The following is an 18,720-nucleotide window of genomic DNA, read 5'->3' as shown; positions in this document are numbered from 1 at the left end:
GGTGGCTTTGCTGTGTTACAGGTGAAAATATATTTGTCCAGTAAAACTATCTAGAAACTCCCATCAGCATCAAACCACATCAAAAGCTACAGAATTGAGGGGAAGCAGTTGTATATATATCTGTTAACATCTTTAAGACATCAAGGATCATGTGAGTGCTTGACATCTTGATTTCAGCTGTAAAGTGAGAAATGGCTGAAATTTTTGAAGAAAGCATATTTCAAAGCCATTAAGGTATTGGAAAGACCATGGTTTCCGGGGCTTACTTAGGCCTACATAAGGTTGGAGAGCTGTCTTAGAAAGTGTCACATCGCTATTGAAAGTGATGGTCCATTGAAAACTGCTTACCATTGAGTCATTGACTGCTGGTCAGCAGCAGGGAAAGAAATCAAATTAAATAATAATTTGGCATAAAAATGCTACCAATTCCTGGCACATTGAGGGAAAATGGCAGATTTATTATTCCCCCATTGTTTAACGTTGGTGTTAGCTGTCTTTGGAACTTGCTTAAGTAGGCAGAGCATAAGGAGTCCCATCCATGTGATGAAAGATGAGATGAAATCCCAATCAGCAGATAAAATGTCAGTGAAAAAAGAAAGCAGCCATTGGAGTATTGCGGAGTTTCTGCTAGTTCAGAACTTTGAATTGTCCCTTCTGACAGAAAACCAGTTGCAGGCAAATTAAATTGGAAAGGCTTGGCCATCACTTACAGTTATTCTTCTCCAGTTCTCTCTATACAAGTGATTTTAGCCATCGTTTGGGTTGGGAATAGAGGTAGGGAAAATGAGTTGATCAGAGTGCTCCCTTCTTGGCCGGTAGCAGCAGCTTTCTAGGTTCTGAACAAAGAGCACCGAAATCATGCTGTTTTCATAGAATCAGAGTGGAAATCATGCTGTTTTCATAGAATCAGAGTGGAAAGGGGCCATCAGGTTCAATTCCCATCTCAATGCATGATCTCCAAGTAAAGTGTTCTCAATAGGTAGCAGCCCAGCCTCTTTTTGAAGATGTCCAGAGAAGGAGACCCCACCACCTCTCTAGGCAATTGATTCCGTTGCCAATCTGCTCTCACTGCTAATACTCTCCTTCTAATTTTCAATCAAAATCTACTCTCCAGTAATTTAAAATCATTAGATCAATAGCGTACACATTTATTAATGAGCAGGGGACAAAAATGCAAAATGAAATCCATGCAAAGGTTTGTTCCAGTGCTTTTTATTCCAATTGTTTTAAATAGTAGCGCACAAAAGGAACGCCAAATGAAGAACAATTTTTAGATAACCTTCATACATTTCGTTTTACATTTATGATTGGTTTAACTGTAGAAGAAATATGATACATTTAACAATTAACAACAGAATTTGCTAGTAGATTTACAGTTGAGTGTTAGCTGAAAAAAGGTTTAATGTTGGAAACAATGTTGGAAACAGCTTCAAAACTCATCCAGAGTCAATAGCTCCAACTTACGTTTCTGAAGTGCTCCCTGGGATATAGTCTATTTTTTGACTTTACTGTAGTAAGCAATCATTCAAGATGTCAAACAAACTTATGAAAGAAGAAAGATTAAAGCAAACAGTGAAAATGCAGCACATTCCTGGATATATCTAATCATTGAGTTCAGAGAAAACATACTCCTTGCTGTACATAGGAGTTAAGAATATTTTGCTGAGTTGGTAATGTACTAATATCTGCAGATTTGGAAGGGGTGGGCTATAAACCATTTTGTTTGCTGGTTTCTGCCTTTTCCCTGTAACTCATTGCACTTTGACATCTCTCTCACAGGTCTACAGAGAAGACATATTCAATTAGAAGGAATCTGAATAAATGGCAATGCTTGTTAGAGTCCACCGAACTGGCAGAATACACTTTTCCATAGAGATGCTAATGTGCATCTCTCATCTAGAACAATACTTAAGTGTAACCAGAGTTGTATTAGGGCCAAATGCAGCAATAGACTTTATAAAGTAAATATGAATTATGGTCAGCATTGAATGCTATCTTTTTTCTAGGACAAATTTTTCTAGGCCCTCACTCTGGATTACTGCAGTTTTCAGCTACATAAATGTTTGTACTAAACTAAAACGGTGGTGTGCCTCGAGATTACATGCACAACTGCACTATTACTTCATCTTCATTTTTTTCATTAACTGGATTTATGATTCTATAATTAATAAATAATAAGAATATGCAGACTGGAACATTTATCTCATGCCTGCAAAAAATACATTGTTCTATTGGAGGGATAACTTTGGTACCCTCCCCTGCCCTCTCTATCTTTTACCCAATCATTTCTGTGGTGCCAACAAACTCTGCAAAGACGAGTAACTTTACAAAGCTTTTGTATTTTGTACTCAAACACCCTGCAGACCAAATGCCCAACCCTGCTAACTCCGCACAATGTGAGCTACAGAAGACAGATGACCAACTTTGCAGCCAAAAGGTCTTCTGGTCAAACAGCCAATTCTCCTGAATCACCCTATGGCAGGAACTGTACTGGTTTTCATTAATCAGAATAAAGAATCATTTATGCAGCCACTTACCCAATTCCTTTTTCTAGGTACACACAACATTCTTCCTAAGTTACACTGACGCAAAGGGTATTCAACAGCAAAACACTTGAATTAAAGAAACCTTCTTTGTTAATATTCAGATGAAACAATCAAAACAGCATTAGTTTTGTCTGTGAATACATTCTTCTGTTTGTTCATACAGGTGTTTAGGTTATTTCATTTTTATTTTGTTTCCACTCTTTAAAAGTGAACATTTGTGGAATTTGTTTATTTCTTTTTTAATTTTAGATTCCCCTGTAAAAGCTCAAAGTAACAAGACATGGAACACATGCACACTCACTTTCATCTTTACAGCAACTCCATGAGGTAATTTAGGGTGAGAGCATGAAACTAATTCATGGCCATCCAGTGAATCCTGACTATAGAATCATTTGAAACTATATCTCTCCAGTTCTGTATCCATCACACTATTCACTACATCAGTTTTCTGTGAGACTAATTGAGAAACTATCAACACAGATGCATTTCCTCTGTCTTAAAAAGAATTACACTAATGCAACCTGTAAATGTTCCAGTGGTCACACTACAGTGTCTGTTTTGCTGTCTGTGCCCCTTTTCAGAAGATACCACCTCTCTGACCCTGTGGTAATGGGATTTTGAAAAAAAATGGCTTGTTGTGGAAACAAGAATCAGTGAGAAATTTCAGTAGAGACATCTTTTCCCCATTATAACTCTTTCAGAAGTGATTTTCCCTTCCAAGGAGCAGAGTCCTCTCATTTTCCTGTTATCTCAACTCCGTTCTTGACTATGAGTCATTTGTAAGTTGGATGTCTGTAACTTGTGGACTGCCTGGATATGAATATCTGGTTGGCTATAATGTAAAGGGGGCCCCTGGTGGCACAGTGTGTTAAAGCGCTGAGCTGCTGAACCTGCAGACCAAAAGGTCCCAGGTTCAAATCCCGGGAGTGGAATGAGCGCCCGCTGTTAGCCCCAGCTCCTGCCAACCTACCAGTTCGAAAACATGCAAAATGTGAGAAGATCAATAGGTACCGCTCCGGCGGGAAGGTAACGGCGCTCCATGCAATCATGCTGGCCACATGACCTGGAGATGTCTATGGACAACGCCAGCTCTTCGGCCTAGAAATGGAGATGAGCGCCAACCCCCAGAGTCGGTCACGACTGGACTTAATGTCAGGGGAAAACCTTTACCTTTACCTACAATGTAAAACAGGATGCTGGACAAAAGAGTTCTTCAGTCGGATCACTGTATATATTCATGTATAAGTCTAGAAATTTTAGTTTAAAAAACTGCCCCCAAAAAACTGGGTCAACTTGCCAACAGGTCAATGTGAGTAATGTACCTTAACATTTCTCAAAAAAGGAAACAATCCCCTTCTTTGAATAGGCAAGAGCTTAATGTGAGAAGCACTGGCTCTCCCTACTCCCTCTGCTGTGTTGCTGCTTCTGGCCTTTTTCAGTAGCAAGATTTGGAAATGGCAGCCAATGGACCCCAACACTGATGCTTTCCCCTCTTTGTGGAGTGACCTTCAACGTCCACAGGCCATATCAAATTCCATAATTTAGACCCCAAAAACTGCTCATGACCAATACAAGGTCAAGTTATATATGAGTATATATAATATGTTGGAGCATTGCTGCAGGTTGCACAGCAATGAATCCTTCATCTGAGCCCTAAGTATCAAGAGAAGTTCAAGGAGAGGGAGAAAAAATGGTAAAGTGCTGTTAAAAGATCCAGTTATTATTTCATAAATTCAATCTAAGATTACTGCTACATATACAAGTGGGTTGTCTCTTAGTGTGCCACAATATTAAACTCTAAGTATAAAAGTTGCACAATTTTATACAGATAACCTTGGTTTAAGAGTACAAATGCACTCATCCTATTTATACCGTCACCTGCAATAAATATATTGCATAAGAAACAATCCATCGACTGTGAGGAAGCAGAGAAATATTCCCAGAACACTCCACTTCTAGTAGAAGCAACAGGAGCTTTTGCAGCAACCAGCAGCAAATGAATACTTTGGCAAGATTCATTTTCCAAGAAGGCAATACTAGAAGTCAGCATCTAAAGTAAACACATTGTCATTTGTTTCGGCCATCACTGCAAAACGCTGATACTCTGAAACTCTCTTCTCAAAGAAATTGGTTTTTCCTTCCAAAGAAATGTTCTCCATGAAATCAAAAGGGTTTTCTGCTTGAAAGACCTGTGAAAACCAAACTTGTTATTAAATCACAGCTACTGAGTAAAGCACTGCAATCTTCCTAGCTCTGTTTTTTTCTACTGTTTAGCAGAAATGTCTTTAAAATTCAGAAATTATTTTAACTTTTCCGATTGGAGTTTTAATGGACTGAAACTAATATTTGTACTTGGTTTTTGCCTTCTGCTATCTTGTTACTTTTTAACAGTAGAATAGGTTGATATTCATTTATATAAGATTCTCTGACTGCTTTTTATTTACTGAAGATAGGTAGGACTTTTTTAAAACGAGAAAGTGTTAAGCTTACAGGTAAGACGTGATTTGTAAGACAATCTAACCAAATAAAACACATATGACAACTATAATGTGGTTTTTAAAAGATGTAGGCACACATATATTTTCACAAGGTTGTTTTGATAGAAGGGGAGGTTTTTCTTTTTCTTTTTTGCAAATAACAGTTGAACTCCAACACAGGCCTGAAATAGACTGAAAGAAAACCCATTATATAGACTAATGATAAATAAATATATTTTCCTGAAAAGCCATACCTTGGAGAAGCCCAGTTCCAGAAGTAACCTGTCAGCCACAAACTCAATATACTGTTTCATTAGAGTGCAATTCATTCCAATCAAGCCAACTGGCAAGGCCTCAGTCAAAAACTCCTATAAAAGAAAGAGAAAAAAGTAAAACTTTGAGGGAGGAACATAGTGGAGCAACAAGACCCCAAACTGAGGTATGAGCCAAAATGATGGAAAAATTAGAAAGTTGGATTAAGAGTTCTAATGTCATATTCCTATTCAATTGCCTAAATTTAACATGGAATTTATGGCAGTACTCGGATTTTTGTGCCTTTTCCTCAGTAGCCCCAGCACTGGAAGTCTTCCAAGCTCACCACAGTATTTGTTAAAGATTCAGATTTTTAATTTTATTATATACAAGTGACAAACAAAAACAAAAAATTACAATAACTAACAAAACATATGCATTACAATATCCTAACCAATCATGTTGTCGATGGCTTTCATGCCCGGAATCACTGGGTTGCTGTGAGTTTTCTGGGCTATATGGCCATGTTCCAGAAGCATTCTCTCCTGACGTTTTACCCGCATCTATGGCAGGGATCCTCAGAGGTTGAGAGGTCTGTGGGAAACTAAGCAAGTGGGGTTTATATATATGTGGAAAGTCCAGGGTGGGAGAAAGAACTCTTGTCTGAGACAAGTGTGAATGGTGCAATTGGTCGCCTTGATTAGCACTAAATGGCCTTGCAACTTCAATGTCTACTTCCTGCCTGGGGAAATCCCTTGTTAGGAGATGTTAGCTGTCCCTGATTGTTTCATGTCTGGAATTCCCGTCTTCTGAGTGTTAGAGATTTTAGAGTTTATAAGCAGCCAGACTAGTATAATGTCAAGTTTTAACTGTGTTTTTTAGAATACATTATAACTGTACCCTCAATTTGCTTCTGATACGATAAATAAATTTAAAATGCCTGAAGATGGATTTTGATTGATGGGGGGCTGCAATAAACCATGCATTTTACTAGTCATTCTGGTACAGGAAAGAAAACTTAACTGCTTACCTGTTCAATTTCAACAGCATTGACAATGATCTCTCTGACTCTTTCCTCTGAAGGCTTATTCACTAAGTATTGAAACATTAGGCAGGCAAAGTCACAATGGAGCCCCTGAAAAGCATGAAACTTTAGCTTAGTTTTCATAACAAGTCCAAATGCTCATATGAACATTAACAGCTCTCCCACTTAAATTATATTGACATATTTAAGCCCATTTAAATTATATTGACATATTTAAGCTTCTGCCAACCTATAATAATAATTTATAATAATTTTATTCTTATACCCCACCCCATCTCCCCGAAGGGACTCGGGGCGGCTTACATGGGGCCAAGCCCGGTCAAGACAATATAAAAACAAGCAGTAGAACAAATCAAATCAAACAACAATAAAACAAGTTATAAAAACACATACAATACATCATGATAAAATCATGGATAAAATCTGTAGGAAACTGGGCTAAAGTGCTAATTATGTTGATGTCATCAGGGGGAGTGGTTATCCAAAGTGTCATAGCCATCAAAAGTGCTAGGAGAGGCGTACAAACGGGATTATTAGTGAAAGGCAACTGGTCAATCTTACTAGATTAATTTCGAACCTAGCAGTTCGAAACAGGCAAATGTGAGTAGATCAATAGGTACCACTCCGGCAGGAAGGTAACGACTCTCCATGCAGTCATGCTGGCCACATGACTTTGGAGGTGTCTATGGACAATGCCGGCTCTTTGGCTTAGAAATGGAGATGAGCATCAACCCCCAGCGTCGGACACGACTAGACTTAATGTCAGGGGAAAACTTTTACCTTAACCCTTTATTAAGCCCTGTCTTGAAATTGTAAGATATATGTGCAAAGCATGTTCAGCATAGCATCCTTAATGTTATTATTCTTTAAAACCCTTTAACAAACATTAATTTATTTTGGCAGATCAATTTGGGGACTACAAATTCCAGTATCCTCTGCTTAGAAAAAAATGTCATGATAGGATATAAAACAGGTATGAGAAATCATTGGCCCTACAGGTGTTTTGGACTTCAACTCCCACAATACCTAACAGCCGGTAGGGCCAAAGTTTGCCCATGCCTGGTCTAAACAAATCCACAGAAGTTGCGATGATCCTCTGGATGGCTACACATTACCTCCAGTACTGGAGAAGATAGCTTCTGAAAACAAGTTCTTGGAGACTATAAGCCGGTGGCTCTCAACCTGAGATCCCCAGATGTTTTTGCCCTATAACTCCCAGAAATCCCAACTGGTTTACCAGCTGTTAGGATTTCTGGGAGTTGAAGGCCAAAAACATATGGGGATGCCAGGTTGAGAATCATTGCCATAAACAGAAGGTACTTTTGTGGTCATGCTCTGCTTGTGGGCACTATCTCATTTGTGGGTCACTGTGAACTCAATAGTGTTTTAGATAAGCCTGTGCTGATCCAGCACAGCTCTTCCGATGCTCGTATGTCTGAATGTTTGAAGACATTTAGCATAGTAGGCCTCTGAATTAAGCTGGGAAGACATAAGACACTCATACATTAGTCACAAATATACCACTCTTCATGAGCATTTGAACTGCTGAGTTTTAAATCCGGGATTAGCTTTACTTCCCTCCTTCATTCCTCATATTTTAAGATAATTAAAACCAATGGATTGAATTAGGCAAGGAAAACATGCTCCTAAGGATCTCAGTAAGTGGCAACCTAATGCTTCTTAAATATGAATTGTGTTCCTGTGTATGTGAACTGGGGAGACCTGCCAGTATCAGCTGACATTTTCTGTTTGGACACTATAGAATTAGCCTCATTTTAAACATTACCCCTCCCTGGGCATTACTTCATCACGGCTAATAAGTTCATTGGAGAAAGTGAGACCCGGCATCAGTCCTCTTTTCTTGAGCCAAAAGATAGCTGCAAAGGCACCAGAGAAGAAGATTCCTTCAACCGAGGCAAAAGCAACCACTCTCTCCCCTGTTTCAAAGAAGATTTTTAAAAAATAGCATGTTAGTCATACAATTTACAATGTTTTCAATCTATTATTAAATCACAGATGTAAGAATGCAGGACCATGAGATGAGGGATGTGTGGGCTTTCAGATGCTGATTAACTACTATGTCCACATTCTTCTGCCCTGATCCTACTGGCCAGAGCAGACATGTGCAAGCTTCGCCCCTCCAGGTGTTTTGGACTTCAACTCCCACAATTCCTAACAGCCTCAGGCCCTTTCCTTTTCCCCCTCAGCCGCTTAAGTGGCTGAGGGGGAAAAGGAAGGGGACTGAGGCTGTTAGGAATTGTGGGAGTTGAAGTCCAAAACACCTGGAGGGCCAAAGTTTGCCCATGCCTATTCTATATAATGAGAGCAAGAACACAGTCCCCAAATAAAAGCAACTCATTGAGATCCATAGTGGCTCTCCCCATATCATCTAAAACACATGATTCTCACGTTACTTACCAAACGTGGCTTTCCTATCTCGTATCCACCGTAGTGCCCAGTCTGCTTTCTTCTTGACACATGGCATTGTTTCGATTGCATTAAATAAGAAATCCCTGGAAATTGAAATGAAAACATATTAAATATTTGAAGGAGACTATCCAGGTAATGAAAGAGAACACTATTTATGTCCACCTCCAGTCCACAAGGCAGCATGGGATACCCATATACACAAAACACATGCACGCCCCTGAATATACTAAGAGCAACATAATCACTGCATAGGGTGCCAGAGGACTACATCTTATTGCTAGTTCCCAATTAGAGTAGACCCAACAACTTGCTGAACCACATAAACATCTGTATAAGTCTTACTGATTCAACAGTCTACTTCAACAGAACTAGCAATTAGATTTATGCTAGAGGATCTCCCAGCATTACCAAAGTATGTGAAAGTGCAAAATACTTTGCAGTTTTTGGGATTTATGCAGAACCATTTCGTACTTCTTGTGGCCATAGCCAAAAAGAGAGACTGAGAAGGCCATATGTAATCTATGGACCACATGATCCCCACTGCTGATGAAACCATGGAAACCAACCCCATTCACACAAACCACATTTAATGTAGAAGTATCAATTAGGAAAATGCTACCCTTCACCAATTAAGAAGAGGGTGCTTTCATGTAAATATGTGCACATGGTAAAATAGATTTTTCAAAATCTGCCACTAGATGAAAATATATGAATTAATTTCATATGAGTGACTGCTGAGAGACTTACAACATAAATGGCAAGACTAGTTCATTTATGAATTTTAAACTCATATCTTATGTTCATTATATTTTAATCTTTGTTCTGTGTATTGTAATATATTTGTAGAAATGTTTTAATATGTGTATTTTATATAAAGTTTATAATAATTATGTGTTTTAGCTATGCTGTAAACTGAAGCCACAAGGAGAAGCGGGTAAGAAAATTGTTGTTGTTTTTATTTCAGCATATAAAAGGAAAGTCACTTCATCATGAATGTTCCAGTTGAAGCACAGCCATTTGAGCTCATAAAATAGTTGGTATATGAATACAAAAACTTTTGGAAAGGCATGACCTTTTAGAGATCATAACCTTTTGGAAAACCAGAAATCTCCATAGCCTTTTGGAAGTGTGACCCTTTTTGGAGATCAATTGGCATTCACACTATTTTGAATAATCATAACCCTTTTGTAAAGTATGATTTTCCTGAGAAGAGTTAAATACTCATTTGAGTGAATCTTCTCTTTAGTTGTAAATATCCAGTAGTATTCATGCAAGACAAATTACATTTCTCAGTTGTTAGGCTGATTTACCTGGTTATCTCTCTGAACTGTTAGGAACAAAGATATGCCAATGCACAAAATATATAGCAGATCTTCAGAAATGTTATTTCAGTTGCCCCAAAAATCTACTTTCCCATAAAATATATTGCTTTTAAATCATGCTCTCAAGAGACCAAAATAGGTAGTCTTCATTAAAAGTAACATTACTGACTTACTTTCAAACTTCTACGTATTCAGCATACAGGTACATTTCTTATTGGTTGAGAGTTTAAACAGTTGGCTTGTAGAAGTTTATTTCCAACAAAAACTAATACACATGAAATGTCCAGTTACTTTAATCAATGTAGTGAGCTACATTTCTAGTTAACATTTTAGTTGGTTCATTTTAATTCTGGAATTGAGTAAAAGTATTATCTAAAATATGACAAAAGTCTGCATTTGAATAACCTCACTATTTATTTTAATGCTTCTAATTCATGCAGCCTTGGAGGCATTTGAAAGAATCTGGAGTTCACAAAAAAAAGACTGAAGCTGAAAAAAAATTAAAGAAGTGTTGTTCACAGCTCCTCCACCTATCCACCTGAAGCCAAGTTATGCAAAGTAAGCACATATAAGCAAGCACTCTTAGTTGATACTAATCATATAGACTAGCAATGTCAGTCTGTTCAGATTTGAGGTTTTACTAATGGAAATTTTTGGATCTTTTTCATGTACAAAAGTATGTGCTGGAAAAATTAGTAAAAGCCATATAGAGCCCCTGTTCCGACCACCCCCAAATTATTTCTTTAATGGGCTTGGGCTCAAAGCATCCTTGTTCACTTCTACAAGCAAGGAATTAAAAGTATCTGCTTCTGCATTAGACAATGGCTCTTTGGTGAGAACATAATCAATGAGTCTGGAGCTATACATCTGCAACTGTGCTTTAATTCTGGTTTCTTCTTACTAACCATAATTCAACCTTAAACTAATCACAGTTCCCTGAGTTAGACGTCACAGAGAACTGTAGTTTACTCAACAGTCAAAGCTTTTAATCTTCTGCAATGAAGGGACGAAAAGCAGTCCCTGAATTTAAGGCTTATTCTTGTAGTGCCCAACCCAAACTCCTTCAATGTGAAAAAGCACAACAGAGACAATGAACAAATCTTCTAGGCTGTCACAATACTTACGCAATTACCTTTCCTCAGGATCCTTGATGTAAGTGTCTATTAATAAACTGTACATCTCTGAATGAACATTTTCGATTAGGATCTGAAAGCCATAGAAACAACGAGCCTCTGGGACTTGCACTTCCTGACTAAAGCGTTCCACCTGCCAAGGAAAGAAAGCCAGACAATTCACACATGCATATCCCTCAAGATTCACAACTAAGCATGTGACTATCATCACATTTGAAGTAATTCTTAGGCCCTATCTACACTGCCATATAATCCAGTTTAAACTGAATTATAATGATGAGTGTAGATTCATAATCCAGTTCAATGCAGTTAATCTGCATTTTGAAATTGGATGATATGGCAGTGTAGATGGGGCCTCAGTCAGCAGAAAAGCCCAGCCAAGGGGATTTGATTAACAACTGATGTTTCACACATGGACGTTGTCACACCAGGAGCTTTTGTCCTTCCCAGCACATACCTTCGGGAGCCTTACAAGGCTTGGGCTGTTATCATGTGAATTCTCCATTCCATATTTTGAATATATATGTTTAAAAGAAAAATACTGGTGAATAGGACACATGAGGTCCTTTTCACCAGAGGTTGACTAATTTGTTCACCAGAAGTTGACTAATCTAATAATAATAACAATAATATAAATAATAAATCATTATTTATATCCTGCTTTTCTCCCTAAAAGGGACCCAAAGTGGCTCACAACATTATATAAAGACAATACAAAACAATATACATATGTAAAACAATAGCTTATAAAAACAAATTTACAATAAGAAATAAATAAACACATTTAAAAACATTAGTCTAATGCAGTTATTGCAAGCAACTCAACAAGATAGATGGGGATCTTAGTGTGACTCAATAAAAGTTAGCCTTCCTGTCATTACAGCTAAGTGTCTTCACCAAAAGCTTGTGCAAACATAAGGCCTTTAGCTGTTTTTCAAAAGATGTCAGGGACGTGGCTGTTTTAACCTCCTTGGGGAGGGAGTTCCAGAGAGCTAGTGCAATTTGGGAATACTAAATGGAAGAAGAGGAAAGTAGTTACTATAAACACCACATGGATGCTGCAATATCAGAACTGCAGAGGAAGAGACTTATCACACTTAGGACAACAGTGGAAAAGCAATGATGTTGAGAGCTGTTGACAAGTTTTTTCCCATTAATTAAAGATGCTCCACAATAACAGCTGGAATACCCACAAACGCAATTATGTAGCTGCAATCACTCTGTGCTAACCTCATGTGCTAAAGTTTGCAGCCTAGTGCAAACTTAGAAGATACATATGAAAAAGTATCCTTAAAACTCTAAATGTTATATTCCTTCTTAAAGATAGAGTAGCTAGGCATATTGACTGGGAATTTCTGTGAAATTGAATACAGTTTAAGTGGTTTTATTTTTCAAAAGCTATACAATATATCAGAAATACTGGTGTTGCATAACGTATTGGCAAGCTCAATTTTTCTGCGATATGCTAAATTGTCCAGAAAGATGAGGAAGATAAACAGCAGGGTGGGAAGAAATTAGAAACCAAGAAAAAAACTAGGAAAAAAATGTAGGAAAGGAACAAAATAGAAACAGAATGACCACTATCTTACCATTGCAATCAGAAGGTTAAGTGGAGGACAAACAGAGTAGTTTAAAAGAAGGCACAGCTCATGGGCTGAGAGACTGAAAAGGGACACCCAACACACTGCAATATGTTATACATACATACATACATATCCACATACAGTACAATGGTCAAAAGAAGTTGGATTATAGGGTTGAAAAAGAAACATGCCATACATTGAGAGACAGCCCTTGAACTATCTTACCAAGTTTTCATTCACAATTCCATCGCTAGCTGCAAAAAATGCCAGGATGTGTGAAATAAAATATTTCTCTTCTGATTTCAGCTTGTTCCAGTGAGGGAAGTCCTTAGATAGGTCAACCTTTGCGAAAAAGAAAAATATATATTGTCATTTGTTACAATGGTTTGTAACAGAGCAAACCTCTGAAGAAAGGAAACAGCAACTGTTCTAACTTACAACATCTTCCCCCAACTCAGTATCTTCAGATGTTTTGGAGTACAATCCCCATGAACCATGCTTGGCAATGATGGCAATTGTAGTCCATCACACCTGGAAGCGCATAGCTGAGGAAGTCTGGTTTGCAAGAAACATCTCTTTCTCATCTCCTTTACCTTCATCTAAAGAAGTCTACAAGGATAGAGGAAGTATTGTTGAAGGCTTTCATGGCTGGAATCACAAGGTTGCTGTGAGTTTTCTGGGCTATATGGCCATGTTCCAGAAGCATTGTCTCCTGATGTTTCACCCACATCTATGGCAGGCATCCTCAGGTCTGTTGGAAACTAGGCAAGTGGAGTTTATATATCTGTGCATTGTCCAGGGTGGGACATTCCAGCACTAGATACTTAAAATTTACTGACATCTTACATATACTTTTTCGGACTATGTAAAATCAGACAATTAAGTGGTCAAAGATACAGAATGGGGGACGCCTGGCTTGACAGCAGTGTGTGCGAAAAAGACCTTGGAGTCCTTGTGGACAACAAGTTAAACATGAGCCAACAATGTGATGCGGCTGCTAAAAAAGCCAATGGGATTCTGGCCTGCATCAATAGGGGAATAGCGTCTAGATCCAGGGAAGTTATGCTCCCCCTCTATTCTGCCTTGGTCAGACCACACCTGGAATACTGTGTCCAATTTTGGGCACCACAGTTGAAGGGAGATGTTGACAAGCTGGAAAGCGTCCAGAGGAGGGCGACTAAAATGATTAAGGGTCTGGAGAACAAGCCCTATGAGGAGCGGCTTAAAGAGCTGGGCATGTTTAGCCTGCAGAAGAGAAGGCTGAGAGGAGACATGATAGCCATGTACAAATACGTGAAGGGAAGTCATAGGGAGGAGGGAGCAAGCATGTTTTCTGCTGCCCTGCAGACTAGGACACGGAACAATGGCTTCAAACTACAGGAAAGGAGATTCCACCTGAACATCAGGAAGAACTTTCTCACTGTGAGAGCTGTTCGACAGTGGAACTCTCTCCCCGGGGCCGTGGTGGAGGCTCCTTCTTTGGAAGCTTTTAAGCAGAGGCTGGATGGCCATCTGTCGGGGGTGCTTTGAATGCGATTTCCTGCTTCTTAGCAGGGGGTTGGACTGGATGGCCCATGTGGTCTCTTCCAACTCTACTATTCTATGATTCTATGATTCTAAAGAGATCAACACACAAGTGAATAAAATAAAATAAAATAAATATTCAAGCTAAAGGATCCTGGGAGTTGCAGTACTAAAAAAAGTAAAGTCTCCAAGCTCTGCCGCAGAAAGCTCAACACTACCAGTATTTTGACCCTTCCTCAAAATGTCTTTTTCAGCATCTTGGCCTGATTTGCTGCTGTTCTTATCTTATCTGATGGTGTTACAGTAAATTATTTGTTCTTAATGTACTTTGATTTGGGGGCTCTTACTGAGAAGCAGCTCATAAGCTACCAAATAAACAGCAGTCGACTGCTGTCGAAAATAAAACAGCAGTCGACAATTACACAAAATGGTTTGGTTTTCATTATGATAATCACAAGGCATCCAATCCAGTTCTCTGATAGTGAACTGGACCTACTGAAATGGGGGGAACCCTCTCTAAATAAACAGACTGAAATCCTATACACACTTACCTAGGAGCAAGCCTTACTTAATACAATGGTAGTTACTTCTGAATAGACATATGGAGGATAGTACTGCAAGAATGAGTTCTGACTGGATGCCAAGTGGCCACATTTTACTGTGCAAAATGCCGAGAGGAAAGATCAGCATTACAAAATCAAAACCAGTGACTGGTGTTAAGATCCATTCTTCTGTTCTCTGAAGGGAAGTGGTTTTAATTTCCCTATTTGAAGGTGAGGTGTCATGCTCTCATTTTTTAAAAAGAACCTTGTGATTTGCCAACCACAACAAGGTGCAAACAGTCTTCAGAAAGCAGATGTATGCTGAGAATTGAAGAAAAATAGAACTTCAAGCACATACTCTGTGACAAATTTATGATCAATGCCAGAAGCAAGCTTACAAGTCCCCTCTCCATCTCCACCCCAGTATTCTTAATCTGAATTTGTTTGGAAGGAAAAGCTTTTTCATTGTTCTCTTATTAAACTTACAGCAACCCAATTAGCAATCTATTACAAAACTACCCTGATGTCTACCAATACGCCCTTATCTAGTCCGTCCTGCCCTGATCCAAGATCTCTTTTATTTCTGTTTTCCTCCGCTTGCTCTAGTAATGTTTCAGACACCATGGGAGAATCTGCTGCAATTGTGGGACCTGTGCCTCCTTTAAAGAAATATGGTTTTTCAGGGCATCAAGCACACATACCACGAACAGTGTTATTACTCACCTCTTCTGCTGTCCAGAAAGAAGCTTGAGCTTTCTTGTACATTTTCCAGATATCAGGATAGTGGATTGGGAAGATGACAAACCGTCGAGGATTTTTTCTTAACAAGGGCTCCTCATTTGATTTCAAGCCATTTTCAAGACCATCAGAGAACAACCTCTAAAACAAGAATATGGAGTCATAAAGTGCAGTTGACACTAAATTGGGAGAAGTGGGCTTTGTTTATATCACCTGCAGGTTAAACTTTATCATCCAAGAATTCATCTCTTCCACTACTAGATGAAATAGGGATGGGTAACTGTGACTTTCCAGATGTTGTTAGGTTACAAGGCTGCATTAGTCTTAGCTTGTTGGAAATAGCAACCTTCTCAAGCCTGAACTAGTAATTTATTTTGTATATTATTCTGTTTGCTTACTATATTGTGTAGCTTTCCCTTTGTTCTATGTTTCCTGAGGTCGTGGAAGGGGCTGCAGACCACATGATCAGATCTGGGACTGCTCTCAGCTGAGACTCCATTTTAGAACACAGAAATGTTTTAGCCATGAGACTGTTTAGAGCTCAGACTTCATTAGAGTACAGACTCCATGAGATGCCATCAGACTATGGACTATTTAGAGCAAACACATGTTGCTTTTGTTTATACTGGAGGGGTTTGGGAGGAATTGACAGTGATTTAGGGGATATGTAGTTCGCCTACATCCGGTGAACACAAACGGTGATAGATCTGGACCAAATTTGGCACAAATACCCAATACGCCCAAATTTTAATACCGGTGGGGTTGGGGGGGGGATGATTTTGTCATCTGGGAGTTGTAGTTGCTGGAATTTATAGTTCACCTACAATCAAAGAGCATTCTAAACTCCACCAATGATGGAACTGAACCAAACCTAGCACACAGAACTCCCATGACCAACAGAAAATACTGGAAAGGTCTGGTGGACATTAGGAAGTGAAGTGGGGGTGAAGGGAAAGGTCAGAAGTTGACCATAAGGTCAAAGTAAGGCATGCAAAGAATAAACTATTCTGGATATCCACTTCTTTCTCCAAGGGCAGCACTATGTCCGGGAGCAATAACAGTAGCTTATCTTCCATTGAATCAACACCAGTAACAAAGAATGCATACATTTAAGCAACACAGCAAACTCGACCAAACACTTTATCAACTCTGAAATGGGCCTAATGAGTTTGCACAACGTAAAACCCAAAGCTCAAGAGGAGCTGCTACAAACATCTCACAGAGTTCAGTGGGCACAGTCCAACTCACCATTTGCACAAACATGCCCTGAAGGCAAGGAAAATCAAGCCTCAGAAGACTTCAGCTCTGAAATTTGTTTGGCTGATGGGAGGATTTGTAGTAATAAAGAAAATCTTAATGCTATAGATCAGGCATAGGCAAACTTCGGCCCTCCAGGTGTTTTGGACTTGAACTCCCACAATTCCTAACAGCCTACCAAACCTTTGCTGATACCAAGGGTCCACTGTATTTAAAAGCCAGTATCACGTATTTAAGAGGACTTACTCTCAGATAAGGTTTGCATGTTAAGTAGGAAACGTATCATTCATAAAGTAAAGGTAAAGGTTTCCCCTGATGTTAAGTCCAGTCATGTTTGACTCTGGGGGTTGGTGCTCATCTCCATTTCTAAGCCGAAGAGCCGGCGTTGTCCGTAGACACCTCCAAGGTCATGTGGCCGGGATGACTGCATGGAGCGCTGTTACCTTGCCATCGGAGCGGTACCTATTGATCTACTCACATTGGCATGTTTTCGAACTGCTAGGTTGACAGGAGCTGGAGCTAACTGTATGTATATATATATATATATATACATACAGTTGAGTCTCACTTATCCAACATTCACTTATCCAATGTTCTGGATTATCCAATGCATTTTTGTAGTCAATGTTTTCAATACATCGTGATATTTTGGTGCCAAATTTGTAAATACAGTAGTTACTACGTAGCATTACTGCATAATGAACTACTTTTTCTGTCAAATTTGTTGTATAACATGATGTTTTGGTGCTTAATTTTTGTAAAATCATAACATAATTTGGTGTTTAATAGGCTTGTCCTTAATCTCTCCTTATTATCCAACATATTCTCTTATCCAACGTTCTGCCGGCCCGTTTATGTTGGATAAGTGAGACTCTACAGTATATACACACACACACATTAGCATGAAAACATCTATATGTTAGCTTGGAAGCACATCATATGAGCTTGGTAACATATACATGTAAGCTTTGAAACACGTAAAATATACATGTTAGTTTGGCAATATATTGTGTTGTTGTTGTTTTTATTCTCTCCCCAAGGAGACTCAAGGTTAGTTAGATCCTATGCGTAGGTGACCTAAGTTTAAGGTCAGTGATGTTTCCAAACTAATACATATGCTTCCAAAGGTATTCCGCACTATGGGAATACTTCAGCCCTCCAGGTGTTTTGGACTTAAACTCCCACAGTTCCTAAGAGCTTGGTGAGAAATATGCCTCAGTGGTTCCCAATCTTGTTTTGGACTTCAACTCCCACAATTCCTAACAGCTACTAAGCAGGCTAGGGTTTCTGGGAGTTGAAGTCCAACCCGATTGGTCCCCTCCCTCGCAAAGAAAGCGGTGCGCAGGCCATCCATCCCGCCTAGCTTTCGGGTCCCGCTGCCCCAGTGGAGCCGCTCACCGAGGCCTCGCTGCCTGGCTCGCCCATGTCGCCAGAGGCTTCAGTCCGCAGCTCTTCTTCCTCCTGCGGCTTCTCTCTCTCGGAGGCGGAGCTGGGAAGGGAAAGGTCAGTCAGACGCAGCCAAGGCCCTGGAGTCCAGCGAGGAGGCTCGCTCTGACTGCGCCTGCGCGGTAGAAGGGATGCGATTGGATGGGGCTGTTAAGGAATTGTGGGAGTTGAAGTCCAAAACACCTGGAGGGTTGGACTTCAACTTGGTGTTTGCCTATGCCTGCCCTAAGTGCAAATCAGTGTGGTTCCAATCCATCCCATGCAGTCATACCTAAACAAATACTTTTATAAACCATTTTGCAAGGTCTTTCACCTTCTCTACGCTGTGGAAATAGTACAGTTTTGACACCACTTTTTAACTGCCATGGCTCATGGCTATGGAGTCCAGAGAGTTGTAGTTTCACAAGGTCTTCCGCCTTCTCAGG

General features: G+C 39.4%; 1 protein-coding gene across 1 annotated transcript; it reads right to left on the bottom strand.

Annotated features, from left to right (window-relative positions):
• Positions 1-1,196: 1,196 nt before the first annotated feature.
• Positions 1,197-18,415, bottom strand: rrm2b (ribonucleotide reductase regulatory TP53 inducible subunit M2B). Its single transcript, XM_008108291.3, has 9 exons — positions 18,248-18,415; positions 15,578-15,733; positions 13,014-13,130; positions 11,205-11,338; positions 8,739-8,833; positions 8,124-8,257; positions 6,306-6,410; positions 5,278-5,391; positions 1,197-4,735 (listed from the first exon to the last, which is right to left on the bottom strand). Exons 1-9 carry the CDS (start codon positions 18,272-18,274, stop codon positions 4,583-4,585), a joined length of 1,035 nt encoding a protein of 344 aa, XP_008106498.1. The 5' UTR covers positions 18,275-18,415; the 3' UTR covers positions 1,197-4,582.
• Between the last annotated feature and the right edge of the window lie 305 nt (positions 18,416-18,720).

This window comes from Anolis carolinensis, chromosome 4 (genome assembly GCF_035594765.1).
Source record: "Anolis carolinensis isolate JA03-04 chromosome 4, rAnoCar3.1.pri, whole genome shotgun sequence".
Taxonomy (NCBI): Eukaryota; Metazoa; Chordata; class Lepidosauria; order Squamata; family Dactyloidae; genus Anolis; species Anolis carolinensis.
The sequence above is the reverse complement of the archived record's forward strand: the minus strand, read 5'-3'. Positions and strand labels throughout refer to the sequence as shown.